The 21,348-nt window shown below is 43.0% G+C and overlaps 1 protein-coding gene across 1 annotated transcript; it reads left to right on the top strand.

The window, feature by feature from the left end:
• Positions 1-247: 247 nt before the first annotated feature.
• On the top strand, positions 248-20,851 carry LOC121610339 (doublecortin domain-containing protein 2-like). Its single transcript, XM_041942379.1, has 9 exons — positions 248-534; positions 1,479-1,533; positions 5,884-5,960; positions 6,172-6,306; positions 6,744-6,893; positions 8,089-8,143; positions 8,486-8,669; positions 19,295-19,365; positions 20,051-20,851. The coding sequence occupies exons 1-9, from the start codon at positions 248-250 to the stop codon at positions 20,849-20,851; spliced, it is 1,815 nt and encodes a 604-aa protein (XP_041798313.1).
• The last annotated feature ends 497 nt before the right edge of the window (positions 20,852-21,348 follow it).

Consider the following 21,348-nt stretch of genomic DNA (forward strand, 5'->3'; position numbering starts at 1 on the left):
CACGTGGCCATATTTTTATTCAGCAACCTGTGAGTAGCCTTTTTGCCCTGAAACCGCTGAGCTCCTGGAAGACCTGCGCGCCTCGCTTATCTCCAGTCAACCCTGAACATTTGGCCAGGATGGACCAGCTCTAATAACAGTGTAATGGCCTGCAAGCTTTTGTCTCGCAGTTGGAATCAGCCTGTCGCGAGCTTGTCATAACAAAGATCTCCCTGCGTCGTGCGCCAGCCTGCTTTTACGCACAACGATGAGCTCGGAGAAGCCAAATTTTCTGTCACAGCCCGTCGTGAAGAACATTTTCATGTTCCGAAACGGCGATCCTTACTTCGAGGCTCGCCGGATTGTCATAAACCAAAAGAGGGTGTCCAACTTTGAGAGTCTGCTGAGAGAGGTGACCGGCGGGATCCAAGCCCCGTTTGGAGCGGTGAGAAACATCTACACACCGAGAGGAGGCCACAAGGTGGACTGCATGGACAGCCTGCGAAGCGGGGAGCAGTACGTGGCTGCTGGGAGAGAGAGATTCAAAAGGCTGGAGTAAGACTGAACTGATGTTTGCCATAATAGTCATTTAGTTTTCAGTCGAGTTATCTCACACTGACTGAGCCTAAAGAATGTGTACATATGCGTCTATACTGGTGTATTAAAGACATGCAACTGTGGGTGAGCATCTGTTGCCTGCAGGAAGGCATGCTGGTTAGTTCTAATCACCTTTAGGTCATTAAAATCTCAACTGAAATGCACTGCCCAGACACTCAGTGGGCTCCACAATCAAGCTGTCAATCGCTGAGCATCATACCTGTTGATTGAGTCATTATTAAAGTTTATGTGACTCAGCAGTTTCGCACCGGTGCTGACTCACAGTATCGAGGCAAATGAGATCAGAGCTGTAGAGAAGTGTGCTTTGCCACGGCCTAAAAATAAGTGGACTTGTACTGCAGATAATGAGATTTGTGCAGCGAGTTATTCATAGAATGCAGTGGTGAAGCAGCTGAGTGGGACGCTATTCTGGAGCCATGAAGTTTGCATACTGTCATCATGCTCCTTGATGTTGGTATTTTAAGATGCAGGTGTGAGACATGTCCCCTGCTGCAGAACTAATATATAAAGTACAATGCCCCTCAGTAGTCATCATCCTGCCGTCCCTGTCGCTGCATACCACATTGTTGCTTCAGTACCCAGATGAATTGTGTTTAAAATCAGTTCTAATGCGAGAGATGAATACATCAATGATTCACCAACTAACAATTTATGCATAGTAAATATGTTTGTACTTGCAGTATTATGCATCATGAGGCGCCACAGTAAACTCCAGGTATTCTAGACATTACGTTTATCTGTGCTGTGGCAGCACAGCTAGCAGCAAACAACACATGGTGGATATCTCTTCCTGTAAATTAATGTGGCAGCACACTCACAACACTAACTGGTGAAATATAGTAATATTTCATGGCTTGTCTGATTTTCTGTTTCGCCTGTAGCTACCAACAGATCGGCTCGAGAAGGAAGAGGATGATGCAGACTCTGCCAATGCAGGTAAGGCAAGAGCGCTGCTAAAGTAAGCAAGCCCTCTTTCATGTTGTCAGGGAGGTGAGTTCCTGCTGAATGCAGTAAAGTGTCTAAAGCTGTGTGTGTGTGTGTTCACATGTGTGTATTTTCCCAGCAGCTTCATAAAGTTGAATTCATTCAGATCAAATATGAATTGCCATTTAGGAGCTGTAGTAGAACATAAAAAAGAGGGAAGAAAAGAAAAACAAGCTGCCATGTTACTGTGGCACTTCATGAAGCCACAGCTGCTACGAGCTGTGCCTGGAATTCCCAATCTGAACAATCTTTGGCATCATTTAACCACAATCTGCAGAAATGGAACCCCTTTACATAATTTACAGGCTTGTCAATCATCCAGACAGGCGTGGCACACCCTCACATGCCCTTGCCAGAGAAGATCCTCAGGTTCCACTCCACCGTTCAGCCTTTTAGCTTTGCGGCAAGAAGCACATGCAGCTTAGCCTCAATTTGATGGGAATGTACTGTTGCCTGGTTGACGTCTTAACAGTGAGCTAGAAGGTGCATGATAGAAATGCAGTGCTAAGTCTCTGCTGCGCAGAAAAACACCTACTGTGCTGAACATGGAGATGTTACAGCTGTGCAAGCTCAGTTAAGTTGTAGCCGCATGGGAATGAGCAAGGTAATAATAGACACATTGTTTAACTTGGTTGTACTTTTATTTTAGTTTCACCTTTAGAGATTAATGAAACCCTCACCAGCTATGTTTTCGAGGCAGGGTTTTGGTTACAATATACCTACGTAATCCAACTTTTCAACATTTGAAACGGGCACTAAATGCAAGATACATGAGGATTTGGGAACATCACCTCTGCACTCCTGCCCCCCACCCACGGTGTAAAGGTTTTAGAAAGATCATTTAAGCAAGGTGTAATGTTTGGCATTCCTCTCCATTGTTCCCTGTGAAGAATCACTTTGTTGTCGTCTCAATGGCCATGCATTATTGATTTATGGATCATAATCATCCCTCCTTTCAATGCATCTTTAATCACCAGCTATGAAGTCACAGCCAAAACAAGAGCAGCTCAAAGTCAGGTCGCCCAAAGGCTCATCTATTTTGAAAGTGAACTGCAGGTCCTCTTTCCAAATTAGGGTTTTTTTTTGTTTTGTTTTTTTTTTTCAGAATAATAACATGTTTTCTAGGTAAGGCATAGATATAAACCATATCAGCTGCATGCATGTTTCCATTGGGATAGTACAGGGAAAAATAGGTGCAAAGTGTTGGCATGCTAATTTTAGTTGGAGAAAACAATGGGTCACCCAAGGCCATTTTTGTCTTCTGTCCCTAGCCAAAACCTCAGAAACATTGGCTGTGCTTGTGTCCTGCTGGACCACTGTAACATGTTCGTGATGCCCAGGGAATCAGAGCTACACTCTGTTTTCTTGATTTTGCCTCATCGCCCAGTAGTAAGAAGCATATTCACCACAGATAACCTCAGCTGCTTGTTGCTGCTCCTGTGATTACGTTGTGAGCATAAAAAGAGCCAATTTAGTTCACAAGGACCCTGCCTCACCATCACTACCCCACTTAACCTGCCTGATTGTGTCGATTAATGATGAGAACTCTTAGCTGGCTGAATGGTTGGCAAGTTTGTTTCTTGTCCTGTTGATTTTCCAGCATTATAGGAAGGACTAATAGGAGGAAGGTTACTGCCTCAGATGTACCATTCAGTATGAAGCTTATTTGTATTAGAGTAGATTCAGCCGTGTGGCCATTGTGCACAGTACAGGCACCAAGCCTGCAGTTAGTGTGTGACCAGGAATGCAAAATAAAGAGTATAACATGCAATTATGCAAGTTATTACAGTACTTGTGTAGTACTACAGCATAGGTGATGCTATATCTTGCAGTATGTACAGTGTTATTGACAGTGGAAAGCAGCATAAATACATTTGTATTTTGAAAGAGGAGTGTACATGACTGTAGGGGTTGTATGTACAGTATACTGAGGACAGAATACGTACAGTTGGTTGTTTGTAGTAATCTGAATGATGTAAAAGGTACTGAGACAGTACAGTGATAAGTGCAGTAAAGCTTTGCACAGATTGGAGTGCGTGTGTGACTCCTAGACCTGAAGTCCAGAAACCACTGGGTGTTAAGTCATTGTCCCACCACCGTAGAGTCGTCTAGAAACTTAAGTATGGTGTTAAAGCCATTTGCAGAAATGCAGCTGCGGGTGAAGAGGGCTCAGCACGCTGCCTTGTGGCACGCCGGCGTTCAGGCTGTGAGCGGAGGCGGAGAGGTCGTCGAACTAAACAGATTGGGGTCTGTTGGTCAGGAAAACCAGTTGTAGAGAGATGTGCTAATACCAAGCTGGCTTAGCTTGGACATTATCTTGGAGGGGATCACAGTGTTAAATGCTGAGCTGAAGTTTATGAACGCCATTCTGACATAAGAGTTAGGGACTGTCCCAGTGGGTCAGGGCAGAGTGGACTGCCCTGAAGTTGAGGATTCTGCTGAATCAGTGTCGATCTGAGAGTCTGTGGTGGCATGGGCAGCAGACAAACTCCAGTCTGTGCGGTGGAAATTAGTGCTGAAGAGCAGTTTCAGCACCCTGCAGCCAGATCTTGATGTCCCTCATTGTGGGTTTCACATTTTGGATGACCAGGCTGCACTCGGGAAGCGGGAACAATGAAGATGGTCGGATTGTGCCAGGTGGGGGGGGGGAGTGGCTTCGCAGGCATCGGCCGCATTTGTGTGGACATGACCTAAAGCTATGTTGGTGCGCAGATAGTTAATGTGAATGTTAAACAGTGTCTGTTTGCTGTATGTGAATTTTGCATATCTAATTATCAGGTGAACACACAGGAAACACCCAGATAAATTAACATTGGTTTGCGAAATCTGGTGACACACTGAGCCTCACGATATGCATGCACCACCATCTCTATCATATCTCAGAGGAGTGACGATGTGGGACAGGAGTGAGGATGCAGGACCACAAAGCAGGATCCACCCTCTGACAATCGTTCCTGCCATAAAGAAATGCTTAATTTTTTTTCCCTCATAGTAGATTGTGTTCGACTTCCTTCCACTTTGAAATTAGCTCTTTTATTGATCTGTATTTGACTGGTTGGGCTTGAGAGGACCCACTTAAGGCAGTGCCCAAGCCTGCTGAGATAAAAAACAAGAAAAAAATATTATATATAAGAATTATGTAGCACTAGCATTAACAGTACAAAGTGATGAGTTTTTGCCAAGCTAAACACAGTATGTGCATGGACACTAAAATGAGCTGAGGGGACTTCTTCCCACTGCACAATTAAATGTCATGTGATGATGAAAAACACTGTCAATAGAAAAACAAATCTAGTGCTTCTAATAGCTCCCTGGTGACTGATCCAAGCCTCGCCCTGCTTGTTTCTGTTTGTTCCTGGCTTGTATTGGTTACTATGTGTGTGCATGGTAGTCTCTGTGGTTTGTAGTACACATTAAAGGGTTATGGTTAAAATGGAAATTAAATAGTGTGCTTTGAACAAGCAGCATTTTGGGGAATTTTGACTATTTCAACAACAATGTGTTGCGTGATGCTCTGTTTTATAAAAGCATCTCTATTAATGCAGTCAGTATGTACCCTGGCCTTGCTACTGATTTACCTCTGAAAACCTTGTTTTATGAAGTCAGTTTATTCATTCTACTTCTGGCCTGCACATCTCTGTTGCCAGGGTGCACTCACAGACCCCAGAAGACTTTTAATATATCTCCTCCCTTATTTCGCTCTCTCACTCTCTCTCCCAGGATCCAGATCTCGGCCTTAGAGTCACAGTGGGTTACCAGGTGTTATGGGACAGGACCTGCAGTGCTCACTCTTTGCAGCCTCACGACCTCAGAGGATTGCCGAGGCTTCATTCTTTTGCTGTCACTGAGATGCGAGACATATTCTTTCAGTGGGCACAATAGCTCTTTCTCTTTAGGGGTAAAAGCTTCTGATGGCGCGCAGTCTTGTTTATTTTTTGTATGATTTGCTGAAATTTCTCACAGTAAAAGGAGGAAAAAGTGGATGGACTTTTAAATGAGTAGAAATATTGTCTCCAGTGAACACATTTAAATGCTGCATCAAACTGTCACCACTGGGTCTGATTCTCCAAGCAGGTCTGGCTCTTGAGGATGCACATTATTAGCCCTGTTGACCTGTCTCCAAAGCAAAAGTCCCTAAACTTTGTCTGTTATTCAGAGTCTCACACACACATACACACACACACGGCTTCATTACCCATACCTGATGTTTATGCGTGCTCCATAATCTTCTTTCTTCCTCTTAATCATGTTTGAGCAGCTGCATGTTTGACATATTTTACTCTTTTCATCCCTCCTTTCTAGGCCAAACCCCTGCCACCGAATCGAATCATTGTGTCGGCTCGATTCCTCAAACCCATCAAGGAGCCATGCACAATATTGTAAGTTCAGTAATACGCGACATGCATGTGACTCTCAGCCCTGATTTTGACTGTGTACCTCAGCGGCAGATAGTGTCACAGACTGATGATTCCTGAACTCACAGGAAACGTGAGCTTAAAGCGATGCCCCTGGCTCCACTGAACTCAGGGGAGCTTACCTGACGAAGTCTGCCAGAGTGTTTGCATCACCGTGTGTATGTCCTTTCCTTAGCGTGGTAGCAAATGGCGACGTCTTGAACCCCGCCATGAGGCTGTTGATCCACCAGAGGATGCTTGGCCAGTTTGAAAGAATACTGGAGATGATCACGGAGAAGATGGGTTTGAGAGTCCTGGGGGGCGTTCGAAGGTACAGCTTGAAAATGAATGCATGCACGCACTTCACATATGGATGGATGTGTTTTTCCATACTTTAGGATCATTTCTGTCTTACTTGTTGACAAAAAAATAAACTCGAGAGCAATACGTGACAGAAGCTTCAAACTAACACCACATGTTCTTCCATTACAGCAGATGATCACGTTGCAGCACCTGCCTGCATAAGTTTGCATATAAATGAAAAAATGAAAGATTGTCTTCAAACTCTTTCGCACTACTTATGTTAACTTTGACCTTTTTGAATTTATTTGCTCAATACAAAGACACAGGAAAACGGCGTTTAAACAATATATGACCGCATGATGATTACAGGGGATTTTTGGCAGCTGAGACACAGCTTGTTTTGACAAACTGGTACAGATGCATGATGGAAACCTCTGGGCTTCTGACTTTGTGTCTGTTGTCTAGCCTCTACACCTATGACGGCCACCCGGTGACTGATGGGAATCAGCTGGAGAGCGGTCAGCTTTATGTGGCTGTGGGAAGGGAGAGATTTAAGAAGCTGCCCTACAGTGACCTACTTTTCACCAAGCCCAGAGGGACAAGGAGGGTCAACGGGTGAGCGCTGCACCACTGAAAATACATGAGTTACATGTTGCCTGAAGACTGACGACTTGATAGAAAATGCAAACTTAGAGTTAGTGATTCATCGGCAGTTTTATGTTCTTATTTGCATTCACAGAAATATACAAAAAACTGCACTGCAATTATGTCTGTCCTGCAACACAGATATAAAACCCTTGAAGTTTTGTATGTGAATAGATGCTATGTGAAGCTAGCAGATGCACAAATTATGTTTATATCTTCATATACAGTATTTATTTTAACCCAGTGTCTTTTCCTAATCCAAACCAAGTAGTATTGGTGCCTGAACCTGAGCAAACTGCAACCGTTTCACAACATTAACAACATGAGGTTGAAGGCTGGTTGCTGATACTCTCCAAAGGTGGTATATTTTGGGGATGAGGATGTGTTGAACATAAACATCACTGACCAATCATACACATTATTAGCAGCCATTAGTATATGGAAATTAAAAACAGAATGGAATACTGTGGCCATCAGAGAGAGTTCAGTTTGTGCTTGTTTGTGTTCCAGTATGGACACTAATCACTCCTCCAGGCCTAATATCTGCTTTAAAATCTCCCTAAACCTATATCCCTTACCACCATTTATTATATGGAAGATGAGTAGTGAAGTCTGAAGTCTTTACTTCTGTGCTCATTGGCAGCGGACACTGCTCAGAACATGTTTTGTTGCCCTGGGACACTAACTGATGCTTTCCATGAATAGTATATGCATTGTATATAAGAACATGAGAGGAAGTGAAGAGCCTTTTCTTTTTGTTTTACAGTAAAAGGGATGTTGATTATCTGCAGACTGCTTCTGCTTCTATCCCTTTGCACCAGTTATAATATATGGGAGATGAATAGTGGCTGCACGTGAATAAAAGTGGAGCCTTTCCTACTGCAGTGTTTAAATTATGTATACATTCTATTGAAATAAACAAAATCAAGAAGAAAATGTATATGTTCCATTTTACATGCACATGCAAAAAAGCTATTTTCTGTATGACAGTCGTTTTTTGGTGGATTGAAACATTACTGATTATTATAGAGTCAAAACCTCCACATTTTCATTTTCAGATGCACTTTATTTCTATTGGGGGTGATAACATGACATGGCCAAATTCAGGATCCTGAGTTCATGAATCAGTGTTGTGATGAATTATTGTTGTCTGTTTCGTTTGCAGAATGAAAGCTTACTCTCTACCGCCTATCTACAGATTCTCCAAGCAAAATGGAACCGTAAGACCTGCACATGCCTTTCACATGAACATTTAAATGATTATTTTTGTTGTAGTGTTACAAAATTGGAAATAATAAATTCAACATATTTGAAGCTTGCATGCTGTACTGTTAGCAGTATGCAACAGTTAGCTCTTGAACATACACAAAGTAGAGGAAAGCATTAGAATTTTTCATCATTTAGTTGCTCTGAGCTAATTTAATGAAGGATGGGTAGATAGATGACAGATCTAGAGTAGCAGTAAGTCTTCAAAAAACCCTCTACATTTTGTTTGTATTCTCATGCTTTATGTACTTTTACTGAGTTTCTCATCAACCAAACTAGACTTCTATTTCCTCCAGAGTAAATCTATGGTGCGAAGCAGTGACAGTGGCGATGGAGACTCCAAGGTCTCTCCTCCAGGCCACAATGGCAACAGCAAGGACCACCTGTCCTCCATCGTCAGAGAGATCTCTCAGGCCAGACTCCTCTCCCTCAGGAAGAAGAGGAGCGGGCAAAGCATGACCCTCGGCATCTCTGACAACGGTAATGCAGAGACAAAGAGAACGGTGTGGATAGTAATGGAATATGTTTACAGTATAACTGCTAATTCTGAACAGGCCTGACAAACACAGCGTGGCTTTTGGCGTTCTGCAGCACCATATTGAAAGACAGGAGGCAGGAGATAGTGATGTGGCTCCTGTAGGTGCGCTTGTGAGGTAAGGTTTGTTGAATGACAGCAAAGAAGAAAAACAGCAGCAGCACAGGAAAAATGATTCATATGAAAAATGGAACAAAATAACTCAAGCAAAACCAAGAATAAAAATGTATGCCTAAATTATTTGGATTGAAAATGTAGAAAAAAAAACACTCGGATGACATACACCATTAACGCTTTTTCACACATTATTGTACTCCAGTCTCACTGGTTGACCTTGATGGAATATTTGCAGGCCTCCTGGGTTTTTGTTGTACTTAGTTTATTGTATATAGTTGAGTGTAGTGCACAGTATGTGTGTCAGGCAGCACCCAAAGGCTACCACAGTAAAACGGGGATAAAAATTAAAACCGTATTCGGCTATAAAGCAGTTATACATACACCATTGAAAGCGAGTGTTTGTGTGTGTATATGCGTGTGTGTTGCTGTTTATAAATCCATCATAAAGTGAATATCCAGGTGGGTGTATGCGCGCATGTGTGCTCGATCAATTAAAAAGGTTAGCGCCTGACTCAAAAACATTCAAAAACAGCATCGCACTGTCACTGCTGCCCGCCGTTTTAAAGTCTGCACGTCTGAATCCTGTCCTCCTGCAAACAATCGCCAGAACATGAGGCACAAACAGGGTTTATGTACAAGATTATAAGATATACAGACATATGATGTAATGCATGGCCTCTGGAATCTTATGTAACCTGCTGCACTCTTAGATGTCCACATAGTGGTGCTGTTGCTCTGCAAAAAACATGGAGAAAGGAAATGTTGAAAGTAGGTCTAGCATGATGACATTAACTACTTTTACAGGAAACACATTACGTCATCTTCTGGGCTGCTGATCAGTGTGTTATGATGTCCTGCAGAAACTCTGCATCTCCACTTAGTCTTTACTTCTGTGCTCATTGGCACTGCTCTCAACCTGTTTTGTTGCCCTGGGACGCTAAACTGCTGCTTTCCATGAATAGTATATGCATTGTATATAAGAACATGAGAGGGAGTGAAGGGCCTTTTCTTTATATTTTACAGTAAAAGGGATTTTGATTTTCTGCAGACTGCTTCTGACCTTATTGTAACGCCTGCTGCGGTATGAGCCGCATTACGTCATCTCGTGGCTCATGATAGATGTTGCCTGTTTCCTAGTCTGGCGGGAGAGTTGACAGCAGAAGCCCAGAGGAGCGTGGAGAATTGTGTCTGTGGTTCGGGGGAGCTGGCATTTTGCATCAAAAGAGGGGGATGAGGAATGTGCGTGCGTGTGCCTTTGTCTGCGTGCGCACGTGTGCATTTGAAACCTGTAATGTCACCCTCAAACTCCTCGGTGCATTAGATTGCGTGGCATGTCGCATTACGGGCGGAGAAAAAACATGTTGCGTTATTGGGTGACATTGACCCAAGATTCAATTAACAGACAGACAGCTCGGATAAAAAAACAAGATAAGACATTAGACAAGATCGTTTGAATGGATTTGAGAGCGTATCACGTTCTCACGCACCCTTCACCGTTTGACCTATGAAGTCTTTTTCAAATGCCGTCATGTGCACAAGAATCCATGTTTTGCCTCTGTCCATGGTGCTGAACACACTTCTCAGAAGATCAGCAGGTTGAGGTCTCCCAAACGTATCTGTGCTCTCTCTGTTCATCTCCTCTCCCAAAGCAAAGCAATGCTCAAAAGTTATCTGAACATTTGGCTTGAGGGGCTGAAATCATAGCTGCTCGCTGGCTTACCAAAAACAAATGAGCTGTGTGCCTACTAGAGGCAAAGTTCAGTGCTGTGCGTGTCTGTCCAGTTCAGCTTCTCAATAGGAACGCAGTGTTGGTGTCGTCTTTGTTTCGTGATTCATAACCGCGCAGAGGTGGTTTTTGGTGTTACGTTGCAGTTGGGAAATCCTGCCCTGGCTTGGAGACGAGGTAAACACATCCCACTCTGGTGCCAAAAGGAAGGCAGCCAAAAAAGTTGGCTGACTGGCAGAGGCTGTGGAAAGAACACAGTGTGAAACCCACACTCCAGATCTCTGGTGTGCTGGAACGTACCGAGTGAAAGGTATTGAGAGAAAATGAGAGAGCGAGAGGGAAGAAAAAAGACAAATGAGACAGAGTGACCCCGTAACTGGAGATTCTCCCTCTGTTCTGCGCTGGCTCTATTGTGACAGGGAGGCTGGATTTTGTGTGTGTCCACGTGTGTGTGTGTCGGTACGCCGGTCCCCATTATTCACTGTCTATCAGCTGCTGGGAGCCAGACTGAGGATAACTCCAGCGGTTTCTGTCTGGTGTATTGTAAAGCTTCTGACTTTTCTGCTTCATTAGAGTGAACACAGTGGTGAGTGACAGCAAAGACAAGGGGGAGGCAGCGCGACAAGTCATGCAGCAAAGGTCATGGAATGAATTTGAACTGAGTGTAACAAAGACATTTGGCTTATAAGACTTAACCAACAAGACACATTGCCTGTCGCATGCTTCACCCAACATAGTTATACTTCATGGAGGCTTAAATTGGGTAAATTATTGGTCCAATTCGGCCTCTCTTTCAAAACCACATTCATGTTCATGTTGTATATAACCAGCGCGCAGTTGTTGCTAACCTCAAAATAGAAATAGGATGCTTATCTGTGTTCTCTTTCATAAAGGGCCTTTGTGACCAGTTGTTCCCTTGAGAAGAGAGACGAAGAAGTAAAAAAAGAAGCAGCAGCAATGGGGAAAAAAGAAAGAATTAAAGACAGCTGAAAGAGGAAAGGATGTGTTTTGACAGGTGAGGGGACATAGGATGTAAAGAGAAGGGAAGATAAAGGAGACGCTTAAAGAAGAGGGAATAAAAGGTTGTGACGATGAAGAGGGGGAGAACATAATGAGGAAGGGGAAGGGAAAAAGGGAGCACAGGCAGAATCAAGTAGCGAATATGATGAGTGGCTCGAGATGGAGGAGCATGAGCATCGGGTGGAATAAAAAGGCCCAGAGATATTGAAGGGTAGAGGGATGGGTGGGGTTTGGATAATTGCCTTTCATTTGGATAATCTCTCCATTTAGAGTCATCAAAGCAGAATTTTACTTGCCTCTGCCCCGTGCTGGGGCCAAATTGCTGCTCTGGAAATCAACAAAAGAGCCTTGTACTTCAAGAAGGAAGGACACGCAGAAAGGTACGGACTAGAGGAGAGAGGAGGAAGAGAAAAGGGAAGGGGAAGGAGAAGGGGGTCCACTGACCGAGGGGAGAGTGTGTTTACTGATTATCTGGACTCTTACATGAGCTCTGTATGCCTCTGTACATGCATTAATGAGAGGGTAAACCATTGTGGGCTTTTTGACGTGCAAAATGATGTGTGAGTCCTCATTGGGTCTGTTCTTTTTTCGCTTTTTTATCGAGTTAGTTGCTAGTTCAGCATGAACACGTGAGGAAAATACAAGTTTATTCAATAAAAGAAAATCATGGGGCGCGATGCTGTAAGTGACTTGTATGCACTGCGAGCTACACAGAAGTGATTGAAAGAGCTGCAAATCAGTCTAGTCTTCACATGCGCAGTTATGAAATCTTTTACAAGCTGTGGACTTCATGCAATCTCAGCTTCCCGAAGCCCGACAATGTGGTAAAAATAGTGGATTTTTACAACAGCAGATTGGACACACACTTCCTAAGCTCTTCCTCCCACGTTCCTTCACACACAAGCACCTACAGGCCCGGTTTGTATCTCTTTGTGCGTTCTCTATATCTTGGTAAGGTTGGTCTTGCCTTTTTGTTTCACATCTCTAAGCCTAGAGATCCAAATAACCCAGGTGCCGTCACTCTGCCAGCGCTCGCATTGAAACCTCAAGGACACACAGAACCTTATGTTCTGAGTAGCCTGCTGGCTGCTTTTCATGCACTCGGCTCCATCTTTTTTAATGTAGCAGGAGCCAATTCAATTTGCGCTACATGATGGATCCACAACGTGTCCGTTCCTATTATTTTTATTGAAGGGGATTTGATCTGAAGTCAGGGAAGTTTTAAGTTGAGGTATTTTTTTTAGGGAAAAAAAAAATCCAACTGGAAACATTCTTAGTGCTGTTGTGGGAGAAATGAAGACTGCTGCATATGTGAGCATGTCTGTGTGTGTTTATACGTGCCCCTCTTCATGCACGAGCCATCCAGCCATGCAGATCAACCTTCTGCCTCTGGTGTCATAAAATGTGATGGCGCCTTGGGGAATTAGCCCTGTTAGCATATGTATCTGTAATTCCTGTCAGAGTGAAATAAGGTTCAAAACAGTGTTGGGAGGCGGGAGACGTGCTCACAAAGAGGCAGTGTGTCTTAAACCGTGGGCCTATGTCAAAAAAAAGAGGCTCAGCAGCGAAGGATCAGAGATGGCAACGTTTAGAGGAAGTTTTTTTTCCCCTTTGCCAAGTTCTCAGAAAGTGTGGTTTGCGAGCACTGCGGTAAAAATATTTATGTGTGTCACGTGGGCGCTTTTAATGTGCATCCGTGCAGGCGCTCGTGTGTCACATTTCAGACAACAGGGCCATCCTTCCCAGTTCCTCCTTCATTCTTCCTCCGCTTTCATCTCTGCCTTTTCACTCCGGCAGAAAAAGGTTCTTCATGACCCTTTGATGCAGGATTACTGGATTAAAGAGCACGGTAGCTGTAATAATCTGCCACATTAATCTGTTAACAAGTGTTTCAGCTGTGACATACAACAGCGCCGGCTGTGACATGTGAAGTATAGGGTTAGGCTAACGTGTGACACTTTCGATGACATGAATTTCTTCATTTCTGTCACTTCTAATCTTGGCTGCTTTGCGCATTTTACATCTTTTTTTTTTTTTTTTTTTTTAAGCTTTGGCTGGAAGACGTCCGTCTAGAGTCGTTGTGATAGGAACGTAATCATCTGCTGGGTCTGTATCAGCCTGAGACACTGAAAGAGCCTTTAACATGCTACCTAAATGGCAAGAGCAAGGCAAGAGGAGGCCGTCTGAAGAGCAGAGTGCCTTGTGTTCATCGTTGTCAGTTATTATGCAGTCGCACATTCATATTCAGAGGCTGCACATTTCTGTTTGAGTCCAAATACGCAGTTTACAGTGCAAGAGGAACGTGAAATCATATTGCACAAAAGCATAAATCACGTCAGCACAATGCAGATTTAAAGATGATCAATGAGAAGAGTCGCAGTCTGCTTCGCGGTAACAGAAATTGAATTGAAGACATAATTCTTGTTTTCAGTCTGTCTCCATTTTAGTCACCGACTTCATTTGAGTTCCATATTTCCATAAGCAAATATCCAACCATTGTGTATGTAACTGAAGTTATCTGATAGAAGGCTTTAAAATCACACATATACAACAGCTGTCAGAATAGCATGCAATTATGTTTTTTTGTTGCTCTGATTAGACATAAGCCACTCTGAATAAAACCTTATCCTGAGCTGTGAGAAGGCAACTGTGAGAAAAGTGACAGAGGGGGAGATAGCAACCTCCAGAAATGATTAAAATATTTAACTGAATCCATGACCTTTATGAATATTACTCTGTCTGTCTGACTGCAACATTGTTAAGCAGAGCTTCCCTCTGACTTAATGTCAAAGCTATCTTAAGCACGGTGCTGCACACCACAGTGGAGAAGAGGCATTTCCTACACTGCCGACAAATTACACTCAAGCTTTAATGTACAGAATTCATGGTTTCAGATGCATCTTGAAAACAAAGCTTAATGCAGCGCATGTCCTGCCCGCACACTTTGTAAGACCTGTATATCTGTTTTAAGTGCATTCAAGATGTTCTGAAGAATTATACTACAATCGCACTACAGTTGCAGCTCAGTTGCATCCGTCGCTGTAAAAGCTTTTGAAAAGCATTTTTACAGGCTAAGTAGCGCCCCTCATGAAAAGTAAACTGAATTTTGTGTGTGAAACGATGCAGAGTGACAAATATAGTGTTTCCAGAGCATTAGCATCACAAAAGATGTGTTCAACTGTGATATGGCAGATTGTTGACTGTAAAATTTTTGGCAAACTAATAATTCTCTTTATAGCCTCACATTATGCTATTTTGCATTCTAAGCCTGCGAGTTATATGAAAATATATTGTGTGTATGCATGAGAGAGAGTGAAAGAGATGAACAAGCACAATGTCAAGTCATCAGATTTTACACACAGCAGCAGGACTGTTTTTCTGGGTGTCACATCGCTATAAACTCAATACCAACTGGGCCTTTCTCGTGGCGGCCGGCCGCACTATCATTAAATGTTTTAACAAGACCCTGGTCAGTGACTGGAGCGCACTTGCTGAGTGGCAACATTTCATAATTACCATTCAGCATTAGTACCCGTGTTGTTTTACACCCCACCATAACTCAGCCATGTGCTGAGTGGGTTAAATCAGCTGGGTGTAAATAAGCAATAGACTGGACTGTGTGGTGATATACAGGGACGGTTGTGTACATTAAGTAGTACGTCAAGACTTGAGTGTTTATTTAACGCTGCAGAGCTAATCCACTGAAAGCAGAATTGGCTTGTGGAGGCCATGTCAACAATTTTTCCATGCGTTGGTCTATAAGCATAAACGCGCAGCGTGTTAAAACAGTGATTTGTATTTATTTAGAACTACAACCTCTGCCATCGATTCCTCAGAAGTGGCTTCGAAACGATAAAGAGCGTGTCTAAGAACACGCCTTACCAGTATGCCTGTTGGAGTTTATAGGGCCTGATTGTCTCAGTGACAAAGAGGAGGAAATACAAATGTGTGTTCAATAAGGTTGTCGTGATTGAGGTTTGATTTTGTTCAGCATTTCTTTCATTTCAAGGACTGAACAATCAGCTGCCATTAACCCACCGTGAATGTGGGGTGGTCAGTATGAGTTTACAAAGCAAAGGTTGCATACTTTTCTCATGATTTTCTCATCAAGCCATGCATGAAGTGGAATAAATACAAAAGAGGCATAAAACAAGTGTTTCCCATTATGTGATAGTTTGTTTTTTGGAGATTTTCAGTTCTCTTTCTGAGATGAAATGGTTTTCTAGTGGTCTCTCCGAAGCTCTACTCAGTTCAGGAGGTTTTCCCAGAGGTGCCACAGCACCGGGGATCTTCTAATCCTAGAAAAATGACATGAAAGCTCTCAGAGAAACTGGAATAAATGATTTGCACAACATTTAAAACAGCAGGTTTCTGCAGCATTGTGGCTTCACAGCTGTTAAAAGCCACATACATCCTCAGTAAACCCATTCATGGTTCCATTTGCAGTGAAAAAAAATGTATTCATGCCCTGGTCTGCTGCAGATTTCCCGCGGAGCCGAGAACTTGATTGCACCGCACTGTATGGGCTTTATTCAGAAATGCTTCCTGGAGGAGTGGAAAAGCTTTTAAACATGATATTAGACCCTGCAAGTCTCTGCTAGATGCGATTGCCCACTCCAACTCTGCAGTGGAGGACTGACAAACACACTGATAAATAAAGTGATATAATCTTGAGTGTAGCTCTTTCATTCTGCCAAACACAGGAGAGGCTTTATTCACATGTTAATTACCCAGCTCCCTGCTGAGTTTAAACTCACAGCTACAACTTCTGTAAACAAGACTGGCAACAATCCTGTATATGCCGTGAAAGGAGTGAGAGGATGTGCCCGTTTGCCCACACCGTGCTGGGACTTTAATTTAAAAGATGCTGCTGACAGTGGAGTTCAGGTTCAGGGTTCACCTGAGCACAGGGAACAACGGGAGGCTGTTGCAGCTGTGATACTTGGTGTTGTTTTATTAATTAAGTTGATGAATATAATCCATACATATTTCATGGGATAGTATTTACATCGTGTTACCTGGTGTAAACCGCACACTGGATCCCCCCCCCCCAGTGTGTTTTCTGGTTGCTAGAATTGGATGAGCACATCAAATGGAAACACAGATCAAAGCAGCGCTGCACAGTGTTACTGTACGTGAGGTCTGGAGACGGAGATCACAAAGTTCGGGTTGTTTTTGGTATCACGAAGCAGTCCCCTACAGCTAAAATATATGTGTTTGTAAAGACAGACGTGGAGTTTGCTCGTTGAGCAGCGCTAGGTTATTGTATTTACCGCTACCTGCTATCACTTCATCTTCCGTTTGTGTTTTATTACATTTCTCCGGAGCAACAGTCATTTATAACTTTACCTTTCATAGGAATGGCAGCGAGAGCCATTTATTTGAGTAATTATGCCCACTTACGCTCGCATCCTTGTTTTACCTCACACTGATGGATGAGATGCAGCATTACTCCTGAAATGTCGGTGTGCACTGTCTGTTTCTGTGTAAGAGAAGTTGTGCGTTTGTGTGTGTTTGTGTGTGTGTGTGTGTGTGTGTGTGTGTGTGTGTGTGTGTGTTTGTGTGTGTTTGCCTGATTATGAAAGAAAAAAACGAGGCAGACGCATCCACATTCACACACTCGCACACACATATGCACTAAACCGTCTAGCCGTTTGCAATGCCAAAACACAAATCTACTGGATTTAATGAAGAGCAAGAAGGGGAGATTCTAAATATTGTGTTTAATTTGATTTAGCATTTTCATGAGCCGGTGCCTCATCCTTAAATCATGTTAAGATGTTTGGAGTCATAGTGGCTCATCCACTGCTTGCTGCTTACGCTCGTTTGTTCGGCCCTCGCCGTTAATGAATGCGGGCGATTTCCATAAAATATTCTTAAAGAGGTCCGTTATTATTACCATAACGTTTCATCTCCCACCATAGCTAAACTTCAATCAGTTTTGCATTTGAAATGCATTAAATGTCTCCATAAACTCTTCTAATCTCTACCCGAATCATTTTTCTTCTTTAACTGGTGTGTGTAGAAAGGGAAACTAATATTAAAGACATCAATTACACTGTTCTCTCCTCTCTCTCTTTTTTTTTTATCCTCGCTCTTTTGCCGCTTATTTCTGATTGGAAATTTCAGTCTCATCCAGTGTTTCAAAACGAGTGTATAATTATGTTGTTTATCAGAGCGTATAGTTGTATTCCTCTTAAGATGTTTTGGGTTAATTACTCCAAGGCCTTTGATGCACATGCTCACATGAAAACAAAAAAAAAACAAAACAACAACCTCATATTAATTTTGCACTCCAACAAACCTGCCTCGCTGGGCTGATTGCTTCAGTAGAAATGAGTGCACTGCCGAGTGTTGAGTTGTGGTATGATGTCTTCATTTAAACACCAACTCCCACCGTATCACAGTTGTTTGGAGATGATGTAGATGATGACAGGAGTTTCCTCTGGTGGACTGACATGTTCTTGTAGCCTTGCAGGCTATTATTATCGCAGATTAGTTTTTTCTTGGACTCAATCAGTACTTTACCTAATCTGTCTCACACGTTGTATCTTGGGTGGAATAATCCCGACTGCAGGTTGCAGCTTTGTTAAAAATCAGCAAATCCCAAATCTCCAAATCTAAAATAAAATGTGGCTGTCCTTTCTCCTTTCAAGTCAATTCTGAGTGTCTCCTCAAACACTGACAAACTGTGTCAGGGATGAACATCAGCACAGGTGGTGGAGACCTGAGGGAATCTCTTCAACCGGCCTGGATTATGTTTCTGTATGATTGCGTGTGTGGTAAGGTACAGGAATCAAAAGCAGTGGTTGATGTGGACCAGCACATGCCTTAATATACCTGTGATTAATATTAGGGTGATAACTGCGGTGGTGATGATAATAATAACAATAACAATAATAAAGTTGATACCATCACAACCTTGAGCTTCTTGCTTGTAAAATGTGCTCAGGCCCTCTCTCACACACTTCCATTGTCTGGGAAAGTTGTTTACTTGCCTGAAATTGTCCTGGGGGTATTTCTCTCCTTCGCCACCAGGTGTCACTCTTGTGCTGTGTTTGTTCAAGCCCGAAAACACAGCTGTGCGTATAAAAGACGTGCAATTTCAACAAGTCACTTACTGGAGGGTGAATAAAAGCTCCCTTATTTATAGGAGAGGCTTTATGGATTTCTGGAATGATGTAATGGACTTTGACTGAGGGATTCAGGGTTTAGGGTCTTGAAAAGTAGTCAGCACATGAAGGAAAAATGAACCTGTAAAATTACATTAGAGAATCAAAAACAAAGTGACGGCATGAGGCTTTTATAGAGCAAGAGTGGCATTAAATGAATCTGAATTAACCAGCACATAGCCTATTTGTTATTGTTGTTGCTGTAATATGTGAGATACTTCAGCCTTGTTGGTCAAAACCTTGTCTGATTTGTCCTGGAGAAGTCTGTTTAAGCCTGTGTGAAATGGAATAAATGTCAAAGTATTTACACCGGGATGACACACACCTTCATGTTATGTTGCCCCTAACGAGCCCATTCAGGACGCAGCATCTCACATTCAGCTAAAACACTTGGCTTTCAGCGTGTCCTAATATGATACACTGAAACATGCTGAAAATCAGTTTCTTGCCTATAAAGAAAGAGCCGCCTTTACTGTAAAATCAGCCCACGCTTCTATCACATTCACTCATTTGCTGCTTTTATGTCCGTTTCCAGATGACCTGGAATCAAAGGATGACGATGGAAACACCACGGACAAAACCGCTCAAGAGCAGCCGGCCGAAGAGGTAAATAGACTCCTGCAGGGACAGGCAATGGCATCTTTGTAAAGAGAGGTAGATGGCCGTTCTGTTTGATGTCGCCTCTCATCAGGGCACACAGCAGGCACGCTGCCTGATGTAATGTCGTGGGTTCGGCTCTTTGTCACGTGTCGTTCTTGCTCTCGGGACACCTGGAGAATACGTCAGGATGATGCGTCTGCAACAGTAATTGCAAGGGTCTGCCCTCTTTGCATTTTAATGAGCTAATCCTGAACCGCTTTCACTCTAATGCTCTAAGATACAGAAACGTCCATAATATCACCCATGTGTTATACGACAAATTAGTTTAAATTGTATTTGCTAACAAATGCATCACTATATAATTATGCAATACCTGTTATTTAATTAGCCAGTAATAACATATTAATGAAACTTTATTGTTTGACACACCATGGGGCATTAGGAAGCTCAAATGCCTGTTGTTTCTCCACTACTTGTTGCATATTGATCGACATGCCATAAAAAGGGCCTTGAAAAAAGAAAAACATCAATGCTTCGGCACCACTTGATTTGTAAGTGCTCATGACTCAATAGTGCTGTCACCCACTTTAAGGAAAGTGTAGGTCACAGGCAGAGTTACTGCAATCAATTCAATTACACTGTTGAAATTTTCTGATCTGTCACTTGTTTCTGTGGCCTTATTGCATTACAGAAACCTGCAGACGGTGATACAAAAGCCGCGGAGGAGAATGGTGAAACGGCGGGAGAGAAGGAGGAGGCTGCCGCTGAAAACACCACAGAAGAAGACACTTCTGCAAGCAAAGGAGAAAAGGAAGAAACCCAGGAGGCAACTGATGAAAAAGAGAGAAGCGAAGAGAAGGAGGAAAATGATGAGCAGAGTGATGAAAAAGAGGGAGAGGCAACAGCAGGATCTGAGGAGAAGGAGGAGAAGGTGGAGGAAAAAGTGAAGGAGGAGGTTAAGAGTGAGGAGCAGGGGTCCAGTGGTAACAACGGTGATAAGAGCCAGGACAGCAAAGAGAAAGAGGATGGAAGCCATGCATCTTCTGAGGGTGAAAAGGATGTGCAAGACAAGAACAAAGAAGAAGAGAAGCAAGATAGAGACAGTGGAAAGGGGGAGAAAAGCAGCAAGGACCAAGTTAATGATGTAGACACGGGGGAGAAACAGAGGGAGACAGAAAACAGCAACAGCCCGGCGAAGGCTCAGTCAGATAACGAGACAAAGGACAACGATAGCGGCAGAAGTAGCAGCAGCAACAGTAACCAGGAAGAAGATGTGAGCAAAACAAAAGAGGGAGCCACCAAAGAGTCAGGAGAGGAGGAGAGAAAGGTGAACGGAGAGGTCAGCGGAGGAGATGATGAGGTGGAGAGTGAAGCAGAGCCGGACATGGAGGAGAAAAATGCAGCCAGTCTCAAAGATGCCACAGCGAATGGAGAGAAAGGGGAGGGCGAGAGTCAGGACAATCAAGACAAAAGCAGCAAAGAGAAGGATTAGGAAAGAAGCAACACGATCTCAAAACGATGAAGGTGGCAGAGTGAATTCACAGAAAGCAAAGCAAAGACATGTTCAGATTGTTTTTACCCGATGGCCTTGTAGAATCTGCACTGATCGGAAAACAGTGTCGAGCAAGTGGTAGAGGCTTTGAATGGCTGACTGCTAAACGATGTCAAGAACGACAACAGCATCAACATTTCAGATGAAAGCTATTGATCAGAACACGATTCCCAGCTATCAGGTTCGAAACAGACAAAGCAAATAGAAGCTAATATACACACTGTTACCTCCTGGGCTGCTTTTTTGCTTCAGTATACACTGTGAGCACTGTAGTGAGTCATGCCGAGAAGCTGAATATAGTCACAGTCATGACTTTACTGGCTACTTGTTTTTTTGTGTTTTTGTTTATTTCCCAAAGCAAGTGATACGAATGAACTTCAGTTATGTTAGCTATGTGTAATGCTGTAAGCAAACTGTATGTGTCTGAAAGTGATATG

Source organism: Chelmon rostratus, chromosome 8 (assembly GCF_017976325.1).
Source record: "Chelmon rostratus isolate fCheRos1 chromosome 8, fCheRos1.pri, whole genome shotgun sequence".
In the NCBI taxonomy this organism is placed as follows: Eukaryota; Metazoa; Chordata; class Actinopteri; order Chaetodontiformes; family Chaetodontidae; genus Chelmon; species Chelmon rostratus.

Excerpts from the sequence above, each read along its gene's own strand:
- LOC121610339 (XM_041942379.1), top strand. The coding sequence starts at position 248 with ATGAGCTCGGAGAAGCCAAATTTTCTGTCACAGCCCGTCGTGAAGAAC. Across the intron at positions 5,961-6,171 it reads AAGGAGCCATGCACAATATT|CGTGGTAGCAAATGGCGACG; the intron begins GTAAGTTCAGTA and ends TCCTTTCCTTAG. Across the intron at positions 8,144-8,485 it reads TCTCCAAGCAAAATGGAACC|AGTAAATCTATGGTGCGAAG; the intron begins GTAAGACCTGCA and ends TATTTCCTCCAG.